The sequence below is a fragment of the Engraulis encrasicolus genome, chromosome 9, assembly GCF_034702125.1.
Source record: "Engraulis encrasicolus isolate BLACKSEA-1 chromosome 9, IST_EnEncr_1.0, whole genome shotgun sequence".
In the NCBI taxonomy this organism is placed as follows: domain Eukaryota; kingdom Metazoa; phylum Chordata; class Actinopteri; order Clupeiformes; family Engraulidae; genus Engraulis; species Engraulis encrasicolus.
In genome coordinates, this window is record NC_085865.1 from 1637721 (window position 1) to 1655220 (window position 17500).

At 44.6% G+C, this 17500-nt stretch overlaps 1 protein-coding gene across 1 annotated transcript in view; it reads right to left on the reverse strand.

Moving 5' to 3' along the window:
* spata13 (spermatogenesis associated 13) overlaps positions 1 to 17500 on the reverse strand; it is a 48141-nt gene that overhangs the window by 10877 nt on the left and 19764 nt on the right. Inside the window, exons 6-9 of the mRNA XM_063206372.1 lie at positions 13325 to 13504; positions 10892 to 11095; positions 9142 to 9321; positions 4414 to 4646 (exon numbers count right to left, since the gene is read on the reverse strand). Of these exons, the coding sequence (XP_063062442.1) occupies positions 4414 to 4646; positions 9142 to 9321; positions 10892 to 11095; positions 13325 to 13504 (797 nt within the window). The remainder of the gene's footprint in view (positions 1 to 4413; positions 4647 to 9141; positions 9322 to 10891; positions 11096 to 13324; positions 13505 to 17500) is intronic.

Consider the following 17500-nt stretch of genomic DNA (forward strand, 5'->3'; position numbering starts at 1 on the left):
TGTTGTGTTTGTGCATTCAGCTACAGCTGGGTGTGTACTACAGTATATAGTATAGTGCTTGGGCGTGTACTTGATAATCTACTATAATAGTACCGTACTATAGTACCCTGTGTTGTATAGTACTATATTAGTACCTGTGGTCCTTGGGCGTGTACTACGGTATGCATCATAGTACTATATTAGTACCTGTGGTCTAGAGTTCTCAACGGGCCTGAAAATGTCAACCCGACCCTACCCGGCCCGTGGCTTTTAAAGCCCGAGCCCGATGTTACCCGACACATCACTGGAATTATCTAACCGAACCCGGCCCGAGGCCCGAAGTCGGGGGTCGAGTTTCCCCACGTTACCCTATGGAGAATGACGGGTTGTGGTGGGTCTTTAAGGGCACTTATGTGCAGTAAATGAGTGAAAAGATATTTTCCACAATAGAAACATAATATAAAATGGGGAAACTTACGTTCTTGCTATTTAAGCAGAATCATCCACAGCGCGATTTCAATAACCGCCTCATGCTTCACGGCAACAACAATCTATCCACCTTTTGTTTTGACTTCTAAATGTAGGCTTACTACATTTCCATCCCGAGTGTCTGATTAAATGTAGGCTACGTGAAGTTGCCCCTCCCTCCTTGTTTGTTCATATGCGCGGATGAGATGGAAAGCCTGGCTGTGCCAAACATTGTTTAAAAGTTTATCAAATTTTGGTCGGCACACAAGGTTTTGGACATAGCCTACTAATTTCTAGTGGCACCTGGGCTACGGTTGATGCATGGATAAGCCATGTAGCAAAAAAGACAGATAGCCTAGGTGAGAGGATGAGATCTTCCTCGGCTGGCGAGCGCTCCCATGTGTGTGCGCGCCTTTCCTTCCCGACAGTTGCTTACAAGTCGAAAACAGCACGAAAACAGCAAAGACAATGTGATATTTCATTCAAACAGGGCCTACACGCTCCAAATAAAACATTGGCTGGGGGGATTTTCAACCAGACCGAAGCGCGAGCTGACAGTCAGTGTGAAAAGTCAAGTCTATACCGGAAAAATCGCCGTCTTCGCTGCCGCTCGCTTACCATCGGTGCACGAGCCATTTAAATAGTGAAGTGGCATATCGCAACAGGACATGCGGATTAGCCAAATTATATGCAACAAAGTCGCCAACAAAGCGTGGATTTAACGTTTAATACGCATATGCCAACGTGTGAATACGGGGAAAGGATAGCCTAATTGGAAAGCCACTGTCCTTTCCATAGAAGACCGCTTCGGCTTCGTTTCACCTCATAAGCATAATTTCCATGCACTGAATTTGCTGAGACTACTAAGCATACAGTTAGCGATCAAACTAAAAATATTGGTTGTTGTCATCACAGTATTAAATAGGCTACTATGGCTGTTGTTTAAAATAGCCATTGGATTGCCAGCCGTCCCTTGTATTAAGAAACAAAAGTATGGTTCCATGAGCTGACATGGGACTCAATATCGTTAAAATTGCATCTAAGATTTTTTTCCCGTTTTTATTCGTTTGCGTAATTGTAGCCAGTGTAGTTTTTCTGTGCGTTCAGGGACCTCTGTCCAACTCATCATCGCTGTGATGTCATGTTTGTTTTGCATTCCGGTACCTTGTGATTTACAAATTAACCCTCTAGCTACCAGGATTTTTTTTGAATAGGTCGGAATTCTACCAGGAATTCTAAGGAAAATTTGACATTTTGGTCATATTTTAAATAATGTCAAATAACTTGAAAAGAAATGAAAAGTGTCAATTACAAGTTACTTTCATATTAAAGTAGAGAAAACACACTTTCAAATGGTATATCATTTATGGATAATTCATTGTTCAGTATTCCCATAGAGTGCCTTTGATGTGGATTAAATGATAAAAATGTGATAAAATCCGATATTATCTAGGCCTATCTATCTATATATTTAGGCCTATCTATCTATCTATCGATCTCTCTATACATCTATCTATCTATCCTTCGTCTATCCATCCATCCATCCAGGGTCAAAGTTGAACAATGATCATGTGACGACAACAAATGTCGTTCACCCAAAAGTCCTGTTTTCAAGCGGTTTCAAGCGGTATAACTGTAATGGACTACACTAGCTAATAATGTTTGAACTAAACCATGCCAAAGACGTGTAAGGATAACCGTAGAAGTGTCCGCGATAGCAGACAGGACATGAATGGAGCTGTAAGGAAGTTTCCCCTCCCAATTTGGCACAGGTAAGACGCGCCAGGCATCACCGAGTAATACGGAATTGAAGTGCTACAAACACCACGTTGGTAAGCTATTATTGGAAGTTAGCATTCAACTCAACGTCTTCACGCACATTTTTATGAAGGACACGTGGAGTAGTAACAGTCCTTGACTGCTTTGCCAAAGCTGACACGCAAAATGAGTAGCCTATCATGCTGCGCTTCCAGATGCGCTGTTACGCAGAGCTGTCGCTGTCTGTTGTTCCAGGAAACTAAGATAGTTGGATACCAACATATGGTTTGACTCTGAAAACACATCGAAGACAGTTTACATTTTTAATATGTAGCGTGTAGACATCGGCTGGACAGTTGTGTTTGCTATTTAGGACCTTGGCAGAACTCATCACAGTTGAACACCATCTCATAAGCCTAATAAAACAACATGATCTAAGAATAGCCTAAATAGTCATAAACATGTGCTGTTGACCATGAAAATAGATCGAAGAGGGTTGGAAGTTTTCATATTTAGTGTATATTGGTTGTAGAAACAGAATGGTTGTGTTTGTAGCCATCCAATCTCGGACGGCCGTCATTTGAATTGAGGGCAGATTGCCAAATCGCATAAAGCGGCGCATCTCGTAATAAAAGCTAAATACTGAAAAATAATATAATATAAACATATAGTTTTTATACTGAAAGTATTTCGAGGAGGGTCTGTAATATTGAGCTAAAGTGTTTGAAAGCTGGAAAAACTGCATGATGACGGCCGTTCAGCCGTATTTTCATATGAAAATATTCCGGCCGGCCGCGGCCGTTCTGGTACAGATCCAGCCGGACGTTCACGGCCGTTATGGTAGCTAGAGGGTTAAGCACTGCGCGCAACGTTGCATGCAGCAGCCTGCCAGACCTTCGTTACGCAGGCCTACATAGCCTATATTTAGATAGATAGGCCTAGCTTTACTGATCCATCAAGGGGAAATTCGCCATGATTCACGGTAAACCGCAGAACTGATTTTTATTTTTTTTTTTCACTGGGCGGAAAAGATTGAGCCCGCGGACCGAACCGACCCGAGCCATATGCTTATATTTTCGACCCGAACCCACGGGTCTCGTCGGGTTTGTCGGGCTGACCCGACCCGTTGAGAAATCTGCTGTGGTCCTTGGGCGTGTACTTGATAATCTACTATAATAGTACCGTACTATAGTACCCTGTGTAGTATAGTACTATATTAGTACCTGTGGTCCTTGGGCGTGTACTATAGTATAGTACTATATTAGTACCTGTGGTCCTTGGGCGTGTACTATAGTATAGTACTATATTAGTACCTGTGGTCCTTGGGCGTGTACTATAGTATAGTACTATATTAGTACCTGTGGTCCTTGGGCGTGTACTACAGTATATAGTATAGTACTATATTAGTACCTGTGGTCCTTGGGCGTGTACTATAGTACCCTGTGTAGTATAGTGCTATATTAGTACCTGTGGTCCTTGGGCGTGTACTACAGTATATAGTATAGTACTATATTAGTACCTGTGGTCCTTGGGCGTGTACTACAGTATATAGTATAGTACTATATTAGTACCTGTGGTCCTTGGGCGTGTACTACAGTATATAGTATAGTACTATATTAGTACCTGTGGTCCTTGGGCGTTTACTACAGTATATAGTATAGTACTATATTAGTACCTGTGGTCCTTGTGTGTGTACTACAGTATATATTAGTACCTGTGGTCCTTGTGTGTGTACTACAGTATATATTAGTACCTGTGGTCCTTGGGCTATGCCTATACTTTAGTATATATTATATACAGTATATAGTATAGTACTATATTAGTACCTGTGGTCCTTGTGTGTGTACTACAGTATATAGTATAGTACTATATTAGTACCTGTGGTCCTTGTGTGTGTACTACAGTATATATTAGTACCTGTGGTCCTTGGGCTATGCCTATACTTTAGTATATTATATACAGTATATAGTATAGTACTATATTAGTACCTGTGGTCCTTGTGTGTGTACTACAGTATATATTAGTACCTGTGGTCCTTGGGCGTTTACTACAGTATATAGTATAGTACTATATTAGTACCTGTGGTCCTTGGGCGTGTACTATAGTATAGTACTATATTAGTACCTGTGGTCCTTGTGTGTGTACTACAGTATATATTAGTACCTGTGGTCCTTGGGCGTGTACTATAGTATAGTACTATATTAGTACCTGTGGTCCTTGGGCGTGTACTTGAGCAGCTCCCCCAGCTGCAGGGGGTACTTGCAGATCTTCTGGACGGGCGTGAGCAGGAAGCCGGCGAGCGAGATGTCGATCATCTGCTGCAGGAGGCGGCAGGCCTCGAAGAAATGCTTATAGCGACTCAACTTCATCAGGCGCTGCAGCTCCACACACGCCACCGGGTGGGTGTTACAGTAGTCAGAGTATATGGAGAAACCGTCGCCCTGCAGGGAGAATAAAGGGATGATTTAAGTCTTTATAATCCATCCATCTTTATAATCTATAATGTGGATGATGGAGGAAAAGGAGGAGAAGACGGAAGAGGAGGATGAGGAGGTAGAGGAGGAAGAGGAGGAAGAGGAAGAGAGAGGGTGGGTGTTACAGTAGTCAGAGTATATGGAGAAACCGTCGCCCTGCAGGGAGAATAAAGGGATGATTTGAGTCTTTATAATCTATAATGTGGACAGGTGATGGAGGAGGAAGAGGAGGAAGAGAGAGGGTGGAGGAAGAGGAGGAAGAGAGAGGGTGGAGGAAGAGGAGGAAGAGAGAGGGTGGAGGAAGAGGAGGAAGAGGAGGAAGAGGAAGAGAGAGGGTGGAGGAAGAGGAGGAAGAGAGAGGGTGGAGGAGGAAGAGGAGGAAGAGGAGGAAGAGGAGGAAGAGGAAGAGAGAGGGTGGGTGTTACAGTAGTCAGAGTAGATGGAGAAGCCGTCGCCCTGCAGGAAGAATGACAGCATGAATTGTTATTATTATTATTATTATTATTATTATTATTACTATTATTATTATTAATTAGCCTGGTGAACCAGCGCCACCCGCTGGACGGCAAAATGTTTTGTCTACGGGTGGGTCTGGCCTCGCATAATGATTCAATGAAGCCAGAATGCCATGAATCTGGCAAACCAATTACAACGCAAAGATGTGTTTTGAATCAAAGCGGGCAGGGTTTTGAGGGAAGGTTGTTCTCATCAACAATCTTCGGATGTATTATGCATCGAGGCCAGACTAAATTAGACATCCACATTTAGTCTGGTTTATCAGGCTAATTATTATTACTATTTAAATCTTTATAATACTCCACAAATGGCTTAAACGGCTGGGCACTGCACTGCTACACCAGTGACCCGGGTTCGAGTCTGGCCCGAGGTCATTTCACGATCCAACCCCAGTCTCTCTGCACTACTCGATTCACGTCAAAATCTCATACCGTCCTAACAAAATAAAGGCATAAAGCCCCTAAAAAATGTAAAAGGAGGGAGGGACAGGAGGGAGGTGAAGAGAAGGACAAAAGGATGAGGGGACAGTGGGAAGAATGGTAGGAGAAGTGGAGAAGGAGGAGAGGAGGTGGAGGAGAGGAAGTGGGGAGGAGGAGAAGTTGAAGAAAACAAGGAGTGGAGGATGTGCAGAGGAGAGCAGCAGGATGCAGACAGAATTACGAAATAAGGATGAATGACAAGAGCAAGCAGGAGTGAGAACACATAGGAGAAATGGAAAGAGAAACTGAAAGATGAACGAGACAGAGAGAGATTGAGCAAGAATAAGAAACGTGAACATATCCACAACAGAACACGAGCAACAGAAGCAATAGAAGAGAAGAAGACAGGTCACACAAGGACAGGCAGAGAAAGAGAAGAGAAAGAGAAGAGAAGACAGGACACAACGGAAGGCAGAGAAAGAGAACAGAAAGACAAGACAGGACACAAGAACAGAGAGAGAAAGAGAAGGAGCAGTGAGGGAAGTGGAGAAAAAGAAACATCATGAACAGATGTGATAACAACAGGCAAGTATGAAGATTGATGAGCTCAAGCTGATTGAGTAGGCATTAGTCAAGTCAAGTCAAGTCAAGTCAAGTAGGTTTTATTGTCAATTTCTTTACATGCACTGGTCATACAAAGAATTTGAAATTACATTTCTTGCTTTCCCATACAGACATAGACTAATTAAGGTAAGGACATAGACAGTATAGACATAGACAGTACTTATACATGGACTTAAGACAGTATGGACATAGACAGTGCTCATACAGACATTTAAAGTGCAAGACTGGACAACAGAAGACTTGTAGAGGACATACATTAAGAGGTATTTGTTGTGTTTTTGTGCTTTTCCTAAAAAAAGTCCTTTATAGCGTTCTGACATGGTAATAGTAGCATTTTGAAGAAAATAAATATAAAAAGGTCTGTCAAGTACACCAGCAGCAGTGTGTGTGTGTGTGTGTGTGTGTGTGTGTGTGTGTGTGTGTGTGTGTGTGTGTGTGTGTGTGTGTGTGTGTGTGTGTGTGTGTGTGTGTGTGTATGTGTTTTAGTGCAGGTAGAAGGTGCGGTGTGCGTCTTGTGTGTGTGTTCGTGTGTCTGTGTGTGTGTGTGTGTGTGTGTGTGTGTGTGTGTGTGTGTGTGTGTGTGTGTGTGTGTGTGTATGTTGGGTTTAGTGCAGAAAGTGCAGTGTGCTTGTGTGTGTGTGTGTGTGTGTGTGTGTGTGTGTGTGTGTGTGTGTGTGTGTGTGTGTGTGTGTGTGTGTGTGTGTGTGTGTGTGCATGTTTTGAGTTAGTGCAGGTTGAAAGTTCAGTCACAAGTATAGTAGTGCAGGTGGAATGTTCAGTCGCAGATATGGTGGTGGGGGATGGGGAGGGGGGGTTGTCAGTGGCCTTGCTGGCTAGAGGCTGACAGTGGGGGGGGGGGTTGTCAGTGGCCTTGCTGGCTAGAGGCTGACAGTGGAGGGAGAGTGGGTTGAGTGTTCAGCATCTTGATCGCTTGGTGCATTGTGCTGCTCGCCAGCCGGGTGGTACGGGAACGGAGGCGCCTGTACCTCTTTCCAGAGGGCAGGAGGCTGAACAGTTTGTGTGCAGGGTGGCTTGTGTCTTTGATGATCATCAGTGCTTTCCGGGTGAGGCGTGTGGTGTAAATGTCCTGCAGGGAGGGGAGTGGTACTCCAATGATCTTCTTCGCTGTGTTCACAACACGCTGGAGTGTCTTCCTGTTTTTCTCCGTGCAGCTTCCTCCCCATACTGTGATGCAGTTGGACACGACGCTCTCTATGGTTCCTCTGTAGAATGTTGTCATGATGGAGGGTGTAGCACTTGCCTTCTTTAGTTTGCGCAGGACGTAGAGACGCTGATGGGCCTTCTTCGCCAGTGATGTAGTGTTGGTGGTCCAAGAGAGGTCGTCGCTGATGTGCACTCCAAGTAGTAGGCATTAGTAGGGACTAGCGAGATGATTGAGTAGGCATTAGTCAGGAAAAAGTGAAAGTATGACGAAAACATGGCAGACAGGCAGGCAGCAATGAGTGTAGAAAGAGAAGGAGAGGTTAGATGGAGCATGGAAGAGGAGAGGAGAGGGGGATAGGGGAATGAAGAGATAGAGGAGAGAAAGAGAAGACAAGATGAGCCCCTTGTTTACATTCCAGGGGCATCATCGCACTAAAACCACATTCCTGAAGGCCAGGCCACAGCCTGTGTGAAGTGCAGATTACAGCCTGTGTGGGCATGCGGGGGTGATGATGGGCGATAACCAGCAAGGAGAACAGCACCCAAATGAGTTATGCTGTAAACCAGCGGTTCTCAAACGTTTTGTGTGAAGTACCACCTGAGAAAATATTGAGCTCTCCCGAGTACCACCTTGACAACCAACATTAGAATATCGAAGGCCTTCGTCCAGCATGACGGAAATGTGGATTACTGTAACGCAAACATCCCTGTTGGGTTGCCTCGATTGATTTTTAAAATGCAACTGTATCGGTAGGCTACCCGTCTGTGCTGGCTCAGATTCACTTGTCATAATTTTCAGCCAACTGATTGCCAGACGTCAGCAATACAAACAGTGGTTATGATCATGCTGTTCTAGCTGATAATGCCTTCAAATCAATGCACATAAAATTATTCTTCCAAGTACCACCAGAGATGTCTCAAGTACCACCACTGCTGTAAACAACTGGAGTGCTTTTCATAAGGTAGCTGTGGTCTAAAGGTCAGGGAGCTCACTCTTAGGATGAGAAAGTTGCCAATTAGAAAATATAACATGGGTGGTCTACGCCTTCATCCATGGCTGAAGTGTCCTTGAGCAAGGCATCTAGCCCCCATATCGCTCCGGAGAGCATAATCCACACCATATACGTGTACTTAATGCCTGTTAATCCGCTTTGGACCAAAGCTTCTGCCAAGTGCAGCGTAGTAGTAACAATGTAATAATGATGATGACAAATGAACACCTTTGGATAAGCTGACCTGGACGAATGAGAACCATCACAGACAGGTAACATAAACTGCTCTCTATTGTCACTCAGTAACACACAAGCAGAGCCCATATTGAGTACGATGTTATTGTTTGGCTTAAAGGAGGAAAAGAGAGGAAAAGCAGATAGGAAGGAAGAGTACTGTAAGATCTCACTGAGGTGTAAGGAACTGATGTCATGATGTAACTACAAAATGATGTCAAGTGAAGGCCAACTGCTTCCTGTACAACTGCTGTTGAATAACACGACTGAACGAATGACAAACAAACACAACTGTGTGAAGATGAAGATGGGGAGCGCTGCCGTGGGCCTTAAATGATTGTGCAGGGCAGGTGTTCTTCACAGGGAAAATAAATAACATTTAAATAAAATAAAGTACTAATTAGCAGAGTTGGACCCTCTGGATCTTCTTATATTTGGAAAGATGAATAAAGTTGTAGTGGACTTTTCTTTTCTTTTTTTTTTCTTTTTGAAAGATGAATGTGTAGTTTGTACCTGCTGGAGGAAGCAGGATCCGATCTGGCTGAGGTGCGGCTCCTCCTTGTTGTAGTTCCTCTCCAGGTCCTTCACGAACTTCCTCTGGAACTTGTAGATGTCCTCGATGTTGCTGAAGATGACCCGCAGCTGCTGCTCCGTGAACATGCCCGGATGCTTACGGCACTGACGGATGTAACCCTGACAACACATACAGACCAAAGGTCAGCGGTTATGGTCAAAGGTCATGGTTAGAGGGTAAAAGGTCAGACCAAGGACAATGGAGAGCGGGTATAGGTTGATAATAATGAAGCCAGTTCATCTAGCATGGACTCCATGTGAAGTGCCAAGTACGGCACTGCACCGAGACCAACTGCAGGGGGCAGCACTGAGTGGATCACAATGTATAGCGAGAGCTCAAGACATCTATTAACATCTAAGAAGCATAACAAAAGAACATGTACAATAGTATATATTAAGTATACATTATATAAAGAATACATTATATACAGTATTACAATATATATAGCATACATTTTTTACTTGTACTGGGCCGGTTAGGTAGGCTTGTATTTAAGAGTTTGCAGAGCTGAACAAGAAAGACAAATGAGCTGATGAGTGTTTTGGAGCCTTGTGTGGTGCCATGCTTGAAATGTTAACATGCATCATCAACTCCCAATCCAGCAGATGATGAACCTGAGTACAGCTAACGGCAGCAGTGGCTAAATCAACAGCATGAAGACATGAGTTATTCACACACACCAAACAGTTAAGTAGATACAAAAGATACAAGCTGTGCAGAACTATTCCGATGTGGCAGGAGCCAGGCTCGTGTATGTAGGGGGTTAAGTTAAACGTATGCTTAGGTATGCAAGACCTTAAGGGTTTAATGGTGCGTGTAGGACTAGGAGGCTAAACAAGGAGCCGGTTATGGGGCATGGAAGAGTGTTGGTTAGAAGTGAGGAGTGCTGTTCAGCATTGCATACAGTATGTTTTCTGTCTAATGCAGGGTGTGGGAAAGTGTTGGTTAGAAGTGAGGAGTGCTGTTCAGCATTGCATATGTTTTCTGTCTAATGCAGGGTGTGGGAAGAGTGTTGGTTAGAAGTGAGGAGTGCTGTTCAGCATTGCATATGTTTCCTGTCTAATGCAGGGTGTGGGAAGAGTGTTGGTTAGAAGTGAGGAGTGACGTCCTGTAGACGGTATGCTCCACAAATCATGTATGGTGAGAGAAAAAGTGTTGCTTAAAACAACAGGGTTGCTGCTGCGTGTAGCATTGTTTAAAAGTTAGAGGAGGATTGTTGGCCTACATTTCAGAGGTGTTTTGACTTTTGGTGCATGTTGTGTAAAAGTCACAGGACAGTGACAGCCTTATATCGCTACACAATTATTATTATGTCCTACACATATTTGATGTAGTATTTGTTTAAAGTTAGAGTAGGAGTGTTGGCCTTACGTACATCACAAATGTCCCTCAGGTGTTTGATGTAGTATTGGTTAAAAGATAGAACAGGGGTGTATTATGTCTTGTGTGTGTTGTATGTGTATGTGTTCTTACATCGCAGATGTCCCGCAGGTGTTTGATGTAGTATTGGTTAAAAGATAGAACAGGGGTGTATTATGTCTTGTGTGTGTTGTATGTGTATGTGTTCTTACATCGCAGATGTCCCGCAGGTGTTTGATGTAGTATTGGTTAAAAGATAGAACAGGAGTGTTGATGATTATTATTATGTCTTGTATGTGCTGTATGTGTATGTGTATGTGTTGGCCGTACATCGCAGATGTCCCTCAGGTGTTTGATGTAGTCTCGCTCGGTGTTCATGATCTCCCGGACGACGTTGGTCCTCATCTGCTCGCGGTGCTCGGTGCTCTGGGCGCGCTTGTCTCTAGGCAACACCGCCTCCTGGTCCTCCTGCGTCCCCATCTCCACGCTCTCCACACTCCCCCCACTCGACTCCTCCTCCTGGTTCACACGCACCTGGCAACACACAGTTTGTTGTATGTCAGTCATTTATTAATTAATTCACTTATTTATTTATTTGTTTATTATTATTTTATTGACACATTTTCATCTATTCATTTATGTGTTTTTATTCAGCATTTTTTTTTTTAAAACACTTTTTCGGCTTACCAACTTAAGCATCAGCTTCATGCACTATCTGATCAACTGCATGTCTGTGATTCGAACATTAGAGTTGAATACATTGCTATGTTGGACATGATGGGTCAAGTTTCATTTTTTTATACTACGCATTTGATGTTGTCTGTGCCAAGCAGTACGCTCTGACAATGACCTGGGAGGTGAAGCAATTTCTAGAAGTTTCTGAATGCTCTGCAGATGAGCTAAACAAGGGGGCTGGTGGGGGTGTCGGGTGGGGTGTCGGTGCACGTTTGTTACACCATAAAAAAACTTTGAGCTGGTGCAGAGCGGGCATCATCACTCAAGGCACCCGACAGGCGTAAACACGACACCCCCATCGCACCAGACCAGCGTAAACACGACACCCCCATCGCACGCTGGAGCCGAACCGGCGCCTCTCTCCTCTTCCTCCTCTATTCCTCTGCCTCCTTCTCCGTTTCTACTCCTACTCTTCCTCCTGCTCCTCTATTCCGCCGCCTCCTCCTCCTCTGTTCCTCCTCCTCCTGCTCCTCTATTCCGCCGCCTCCTCCTCCATTTCTACTCCTACTCTTCCTCCTCCTCTTCCCCCCTCCTCCTCCTCCTCCTCTGTACATCCTCCTCCTCTGTTCCTCCTCCTCCTCCTCCTCCTCCTCCTCCTCCTCTTCCCCCCTCCTCCTCCTCCTCTGTTCCTCATCCTCCTCCTCTTCCCCCCTCCTCCTCCTCCTCCTCTTCTCCCCCTCCTCCTCCTCCTCTGTTCATCCTCCTCCTCCTCCTCTATTCCGCCGCCTCCTCCTCCATTTCTACTCCTACTCTTCCTCCTCCTCTGTTCCTGCTCCTCCTCCTCCTGCTCCTCCTCTTCATCTTCCTCCTCCTCCTCCTCTTCCTCCTCCTCCGTTTCTACTCCTCCTCTTCCTCCTCCTCCACCTCAGTTTCTACTCCTGCTCTTCCTCCTCCTCCTCTTCCTCCTCCTCCTCCTCCTCTTCCCCCTCCTCCTCCTCTGTTCCTCCTCCTCCTCTTCCTCCCTCCTCCTCTTCCTCCTCCTCTTCCTCTGCCTCCTCCTCCGTTTCTACTCCAGCTCTTCCTGCTCCTCCTCCTCTGTTCATCCTCCTCCTCCTCCTCTATTCCGCCGCCTCCTCCTCCATTTCTACTCCTACTCTTCCTCCTCCTCTTCCCCCCTCCTCCTCCTCCTCCTCTGTACATCCTCCTCCTCTGTTCCTCCTCCTCCTCTTCCCCCCTCCTCCTCCTCCTCCTCTTCCCCCTCCTCTGTTCCTCCTCCTCCTCTTCCCCCCTCCTCCTCCTCCTCCTCTTCACTTCCTCCTCCTCCTCTCTTCCTCCTCCTCCTCCTCCTCTTCCCCCCCTCCTCCTCTTCCTCCTCCTCCTCCTCCTCTTCCCCCTCCTCCTCCTCTGTTCCTCCTCCTCTTCCCCCCTCCTCCTCCTCCTCTTCCTCCTCCTCCTCCTCCTCTTCTTCCTCCTCCTCCTCCTCCTCCTCCTCCTCTCTTCACTGGCGCCCACTCCAACATGCCCATCGTCATGGCGATTGCCAGGCCTGTTGACTTGCGTTGCATAGCTGCCATTCAGCCACCGCGTTGCCATGGCGCCACATGCGAGCGAGGCCTGGCAGCATATGTGCCATCCTACTGTGGGCCTTCGCATGTGGGTGTGTGTGTGAGTATGAGTGTTTGTCTTCATGTGTGTGTGTGTGAGTGTGTATATGTATGTGTGTGTGTGTGTGTGTGTGTATGTTTGTCTCCATGCGTGTGTGTGTGTGTGTGTGTGTGTGTTTGTCTCCATGTGTGTTTGTATGTGTGTGTGTGTGTGTGTTTGTGTGTTTGTCTTCATGTGTATGTGTGTGTTTGTCTCCATGTGTGTGTGTGTGTGTGTGTGTGTGTGTGTGTGTGTTTTCATGTGTGAGTGTGTTTGTTTTCATGTGGGTGTGTGCTTGTGTAACCTACCAAGAGTGACTGTGTGGTGGTATGCATTACTATTGGCAGCAGTGTGTGTGTGTGTGTGTGTGTGTGTGTGTGTGTGTGTGTGTGTGTGTGTGTGTGTGTGTGTGTGTGTGTGTGTGTGTGTGTGTGTTCCTCTCACCCTGACGAACCCCGAGGGGAACCATGCCTCCCGCTCCCCCGCCGCCCCATACCACCAGTCCTTGCTGGACGCCTCCACCAGCCGGATGACGTCTCCCGCCTTGAACGCCAGCTCCTGCTCCTCCATGGTCACATGATCCCACAGGGCCTCCGCGTACACCATGTGACCCGACCAGATCAGCTGAGGGGAGAGCAGACATTACATTATATTACACTATATTATAATACAATACATAACATTACACTATATTATATTACATTACATCAACAGACAAGGCATACACCATGTGACCCGAACAGATCAGCTGAAGGACAGGAGACATTATACATATTATTATTACATTATATTACATTACATTATATTACATTACATTATATTACATTACATGATACATATTATTATTACATTATATTACATTACATTATATTACATTACATGATACATATTATTATTACATTATATTACATTACAACAACAACAGACTAGACATACACCACCTGGCCCGACCAGATCAGCTGAGAGAGGAGCACAGGTACATTACATTATACTACATTACATTATACTACATTACATTATACTACATTACATTATACTACATTACATTATACTACATTACATTACACTACATTACATTACATTACATTACATACATAGTAGCGCTCCTCAACACACTAGACCACTGTGCTGTGCAGTGATTTATCCTGATAACTTGTACTACACATCACCCTCACTTGGACAGTGGTTGCGCGTAAAATGTATCTATTTATATAGTAGCACTTTTCAACAGGCTAGACGGTCCCAAAGTGCTTCACAGTGGCAGGATTATGAGGTAAGTGATAAACGTGCCAAGAAAACTACAAAGCTGAACATGGACAGCTGAGAGGAGACGGCACATGGTTGGTCAAAAGGAAGTAAAATGTATCTGTACAGTAGCACTAAAAGTCAAATGTATCCATTTAGTATAGTGTGCTTTTCAAAAGACTACAGTAGACGAGTCCCAAAGTGCTTCACAGTGGCAGCATTATGAGGTAACAGGTGATAAACATGCCAAGGTAACTACAATACAAAGCCAAACATGAACACCATCTCAAGATGGCATGCACACAAAGATAACTTAATAATTTATACAGTGTATACATTAGCTTATTCATTTTTAATAAATTTAATTTCTTTTTGAAATGATTGCATACATGTTTCTGTAGCATGATTTATTTTTTCCCAGATTGGTTTGTCCAATTAATAACTGTATATTCTATTCTCACATGCAACACAACCACTGCTTTTACTAAACACAGACAGATTTACATAACATGATTACTAGTGTTCAAAATCTATTTACAATCAACACTGTTTTGTAGCGGACCCCAAATGTGTACCAGACTGACTGCCGGAAGTGGTTTCGCAAGTCGGATAAACATCCAGCACAATGTGTCCTCTGTGTGTTTGCAACACTAATGCAGGTATGTGTATATTACACTCTCAGGCTCTTGGACTGTCTGCACATGTTCCAAACACACAACTAAAAAGTATGTCAACAACATTCAGGGTCAGGGAGGGCAGGCCAACTGAACTGGGGCAAGACGGATAGACACTGGAGATAAGGACTATAGGCCAGTCAATCGAGCTCAAAACGGGTCAAAATATGGGACAAACAGTAACAGTAACGGTAAAAAGTCAAGTCAAGTCAGCTTTTATTGTCACTTTCCTCTCTATACCATGCCAGGACAAGACATATACAACTGACATAAAGTTCTGACAGGACAGGTAACAGTCAGTGCTACCAATAAAAAAACTACCAATTTATATTTAATGGAGCATACTTTTCTTTCAAAGACGAATTTGGAGATTTCCCATTCCTTTTCCCATAGAGTGACATTATATAGGATATACTAGGTGAATAGAGTAAAATCTTATACTATATGATATATTGATTTGAAACTTTCACAGTTGGTAAAAAATGTGGGATGATTACTATTTCAATATGTCCCAATTTGTCAAACGCTAGATGGACTGGAGTACTAGGTCAGAGAAACACCAAGACGAATAGACACTGTAGATAAGGACTACGCAGGTCAGACTAACACCAATATTGGCCAATAAGCTAGGGCACAATCCATGGTGCCAAACAGAAAAGTGACATTTAATTTGAAAACATTTTTTTGCACATTCCTTTGGAATTTTTGTGGAAGTTCTGGACCATGTGGTCATCCGCAGACTCACACAAACAAGACAAAGACAAACACAGGCTCGACACCATAACTACAACTGTAGATAATGTTTCAAGCCTGTGCTTGTTAGTGAATCTGAAGAAGACATCAAGGTCGAATAGCCATCCAGCAGCCATGAAATGAATAAGCAGAAAAAGAGAACTTGAATTGGCTGTTTGCCAGAAGTGGCTGTGGTATCCCCCGAGCACAGCGCTGTCACTACACAGTACTTGCTGGGTCACGACGCGGCCCCTTAACGGTACTCCCTTGCTGCCGTTGTCACGCCGCCAGCCCTAAACACTACTCCCTAGCTGCCGTTGTCATGGCTGCCTGCTCCCTACTCACAGGAGTGATGGGCTAAATGTTGAGGTTGCATTTCCGTTTGCATTTCTGTTGTGTGCTGCTGTGTAATCAAAATGGAGAATGCTGATCACCTGGGGAAACTCAGAGCGACAGCTTTGTTTAAAAGAGAGAGAAGACCTACAGTTCAAAGTGAAGCGTTTTAATTATGACAGTCAGACACGACTGAACTGTGCCCTGACTGTAGATCATCCTCAAAATCTGTCATCTGTCTTATCTTCCTGATTAGTGAGGCTCCTAACTGGAAATAAATATTGAAGGGCAGCCCATGATAAGAGCAGGGTCAAATTCTTGAAATGCTAGGGAAGGGTGTTTGCACCGTCTCCAGTTGACCATCCTTTAGTGTGTCAGAGACGGCACAGGAAATCATGAATAAAACTGGAAGCAGAAAATCCTGTTTTAAGCTTACTTTTTTTTCTTTTAATCTGTGGCTCCTAGCAGCCAATCAACAAAGAGGAATTACATCAACACCTAAGCCAGCCAATCAAAATACAATAAGGACATCAGCACAACAGCCAGCCAATCAAAATACAATAAGGACATCAGCACAACTGCCAGCCAATCAAAATACAATAAGGACATCAGCACAACAGCCAGTCATCTTGACCTGTGCCGATACAATAGGCAGTCAAGGTCAATAGCGTCCTATGTCCCAGGTCAATAGCGTCTGCCTTTGCATAACTTCATGACCCAGTGAGGAAGGCCGATCGCTGTTGTTGTTGTTGTTGACTAATAACTTGTTGTCCTTCCTGAATATTTCACATCTTAACCTAATGTTGTCTGTCTTGGTCATGTAACAAAAGAGGTTAGGACGAGGCAACAAGATTACGGCCTACTGTTTGTCTAGCTCAGGGGTTCCCAACCTTTTCCAACTTGGGGCCCACTCGAAATTGTCAAAAAATATTCGGGGCCCACCTCTGACCCAATTAAGAGTAAAACTCGAATAAATCAACATCAAAACACACCAAAATATGATTATTATTTTTGGAAAATCATTTCAAGGCCCACTTGGAATGCCCCGGCCCATAGGTTGGGAACCACTGGTCTAGCCATAGCCTACCCACAGCCACAGTGAGGAAACGCATCACATAAAGACTGTCAGGAAGGGACACATAGGAGTCGAAGCGAAGAGAGGTGAAATTCAACTGTCATCAGGTCGTCGCAGCGAATCAAATGGAATGGAACACTTATGTTGTTGATTTGATTGGGCCACGGCAGGCGAATTCGCTCCTCATTTGCATAACATTAAACTTTCTTTAATAATTTCACCTCGCTTCGCTCCTGTTCGCTTGCCTTCGCCTCTCTCATAGGAATGAATGGCGAAGTTGGCTTCGCTTGGCCAAATTCGCGTCTATGTGTCCCTACCGTCAGGAAGGGGGTTGGCCAGCAGCTAATATCCAACGCCAGAGACACAGCTTGGCCAGAGCGCCATAGACTTGGAGAGAGTTGGGATGTGAACACTGCCCTCCATGAAAACAACAGCCTCCTGCTTTGATCGCAACCATGACAACCACTTCTTGCAAAGACAAGCACCATCTTGCAAATTCAAAAATGTATTGCACAGTTTCCAAATGTTACAATTGAGTCATCCCCAGTGTTGCCACATTGG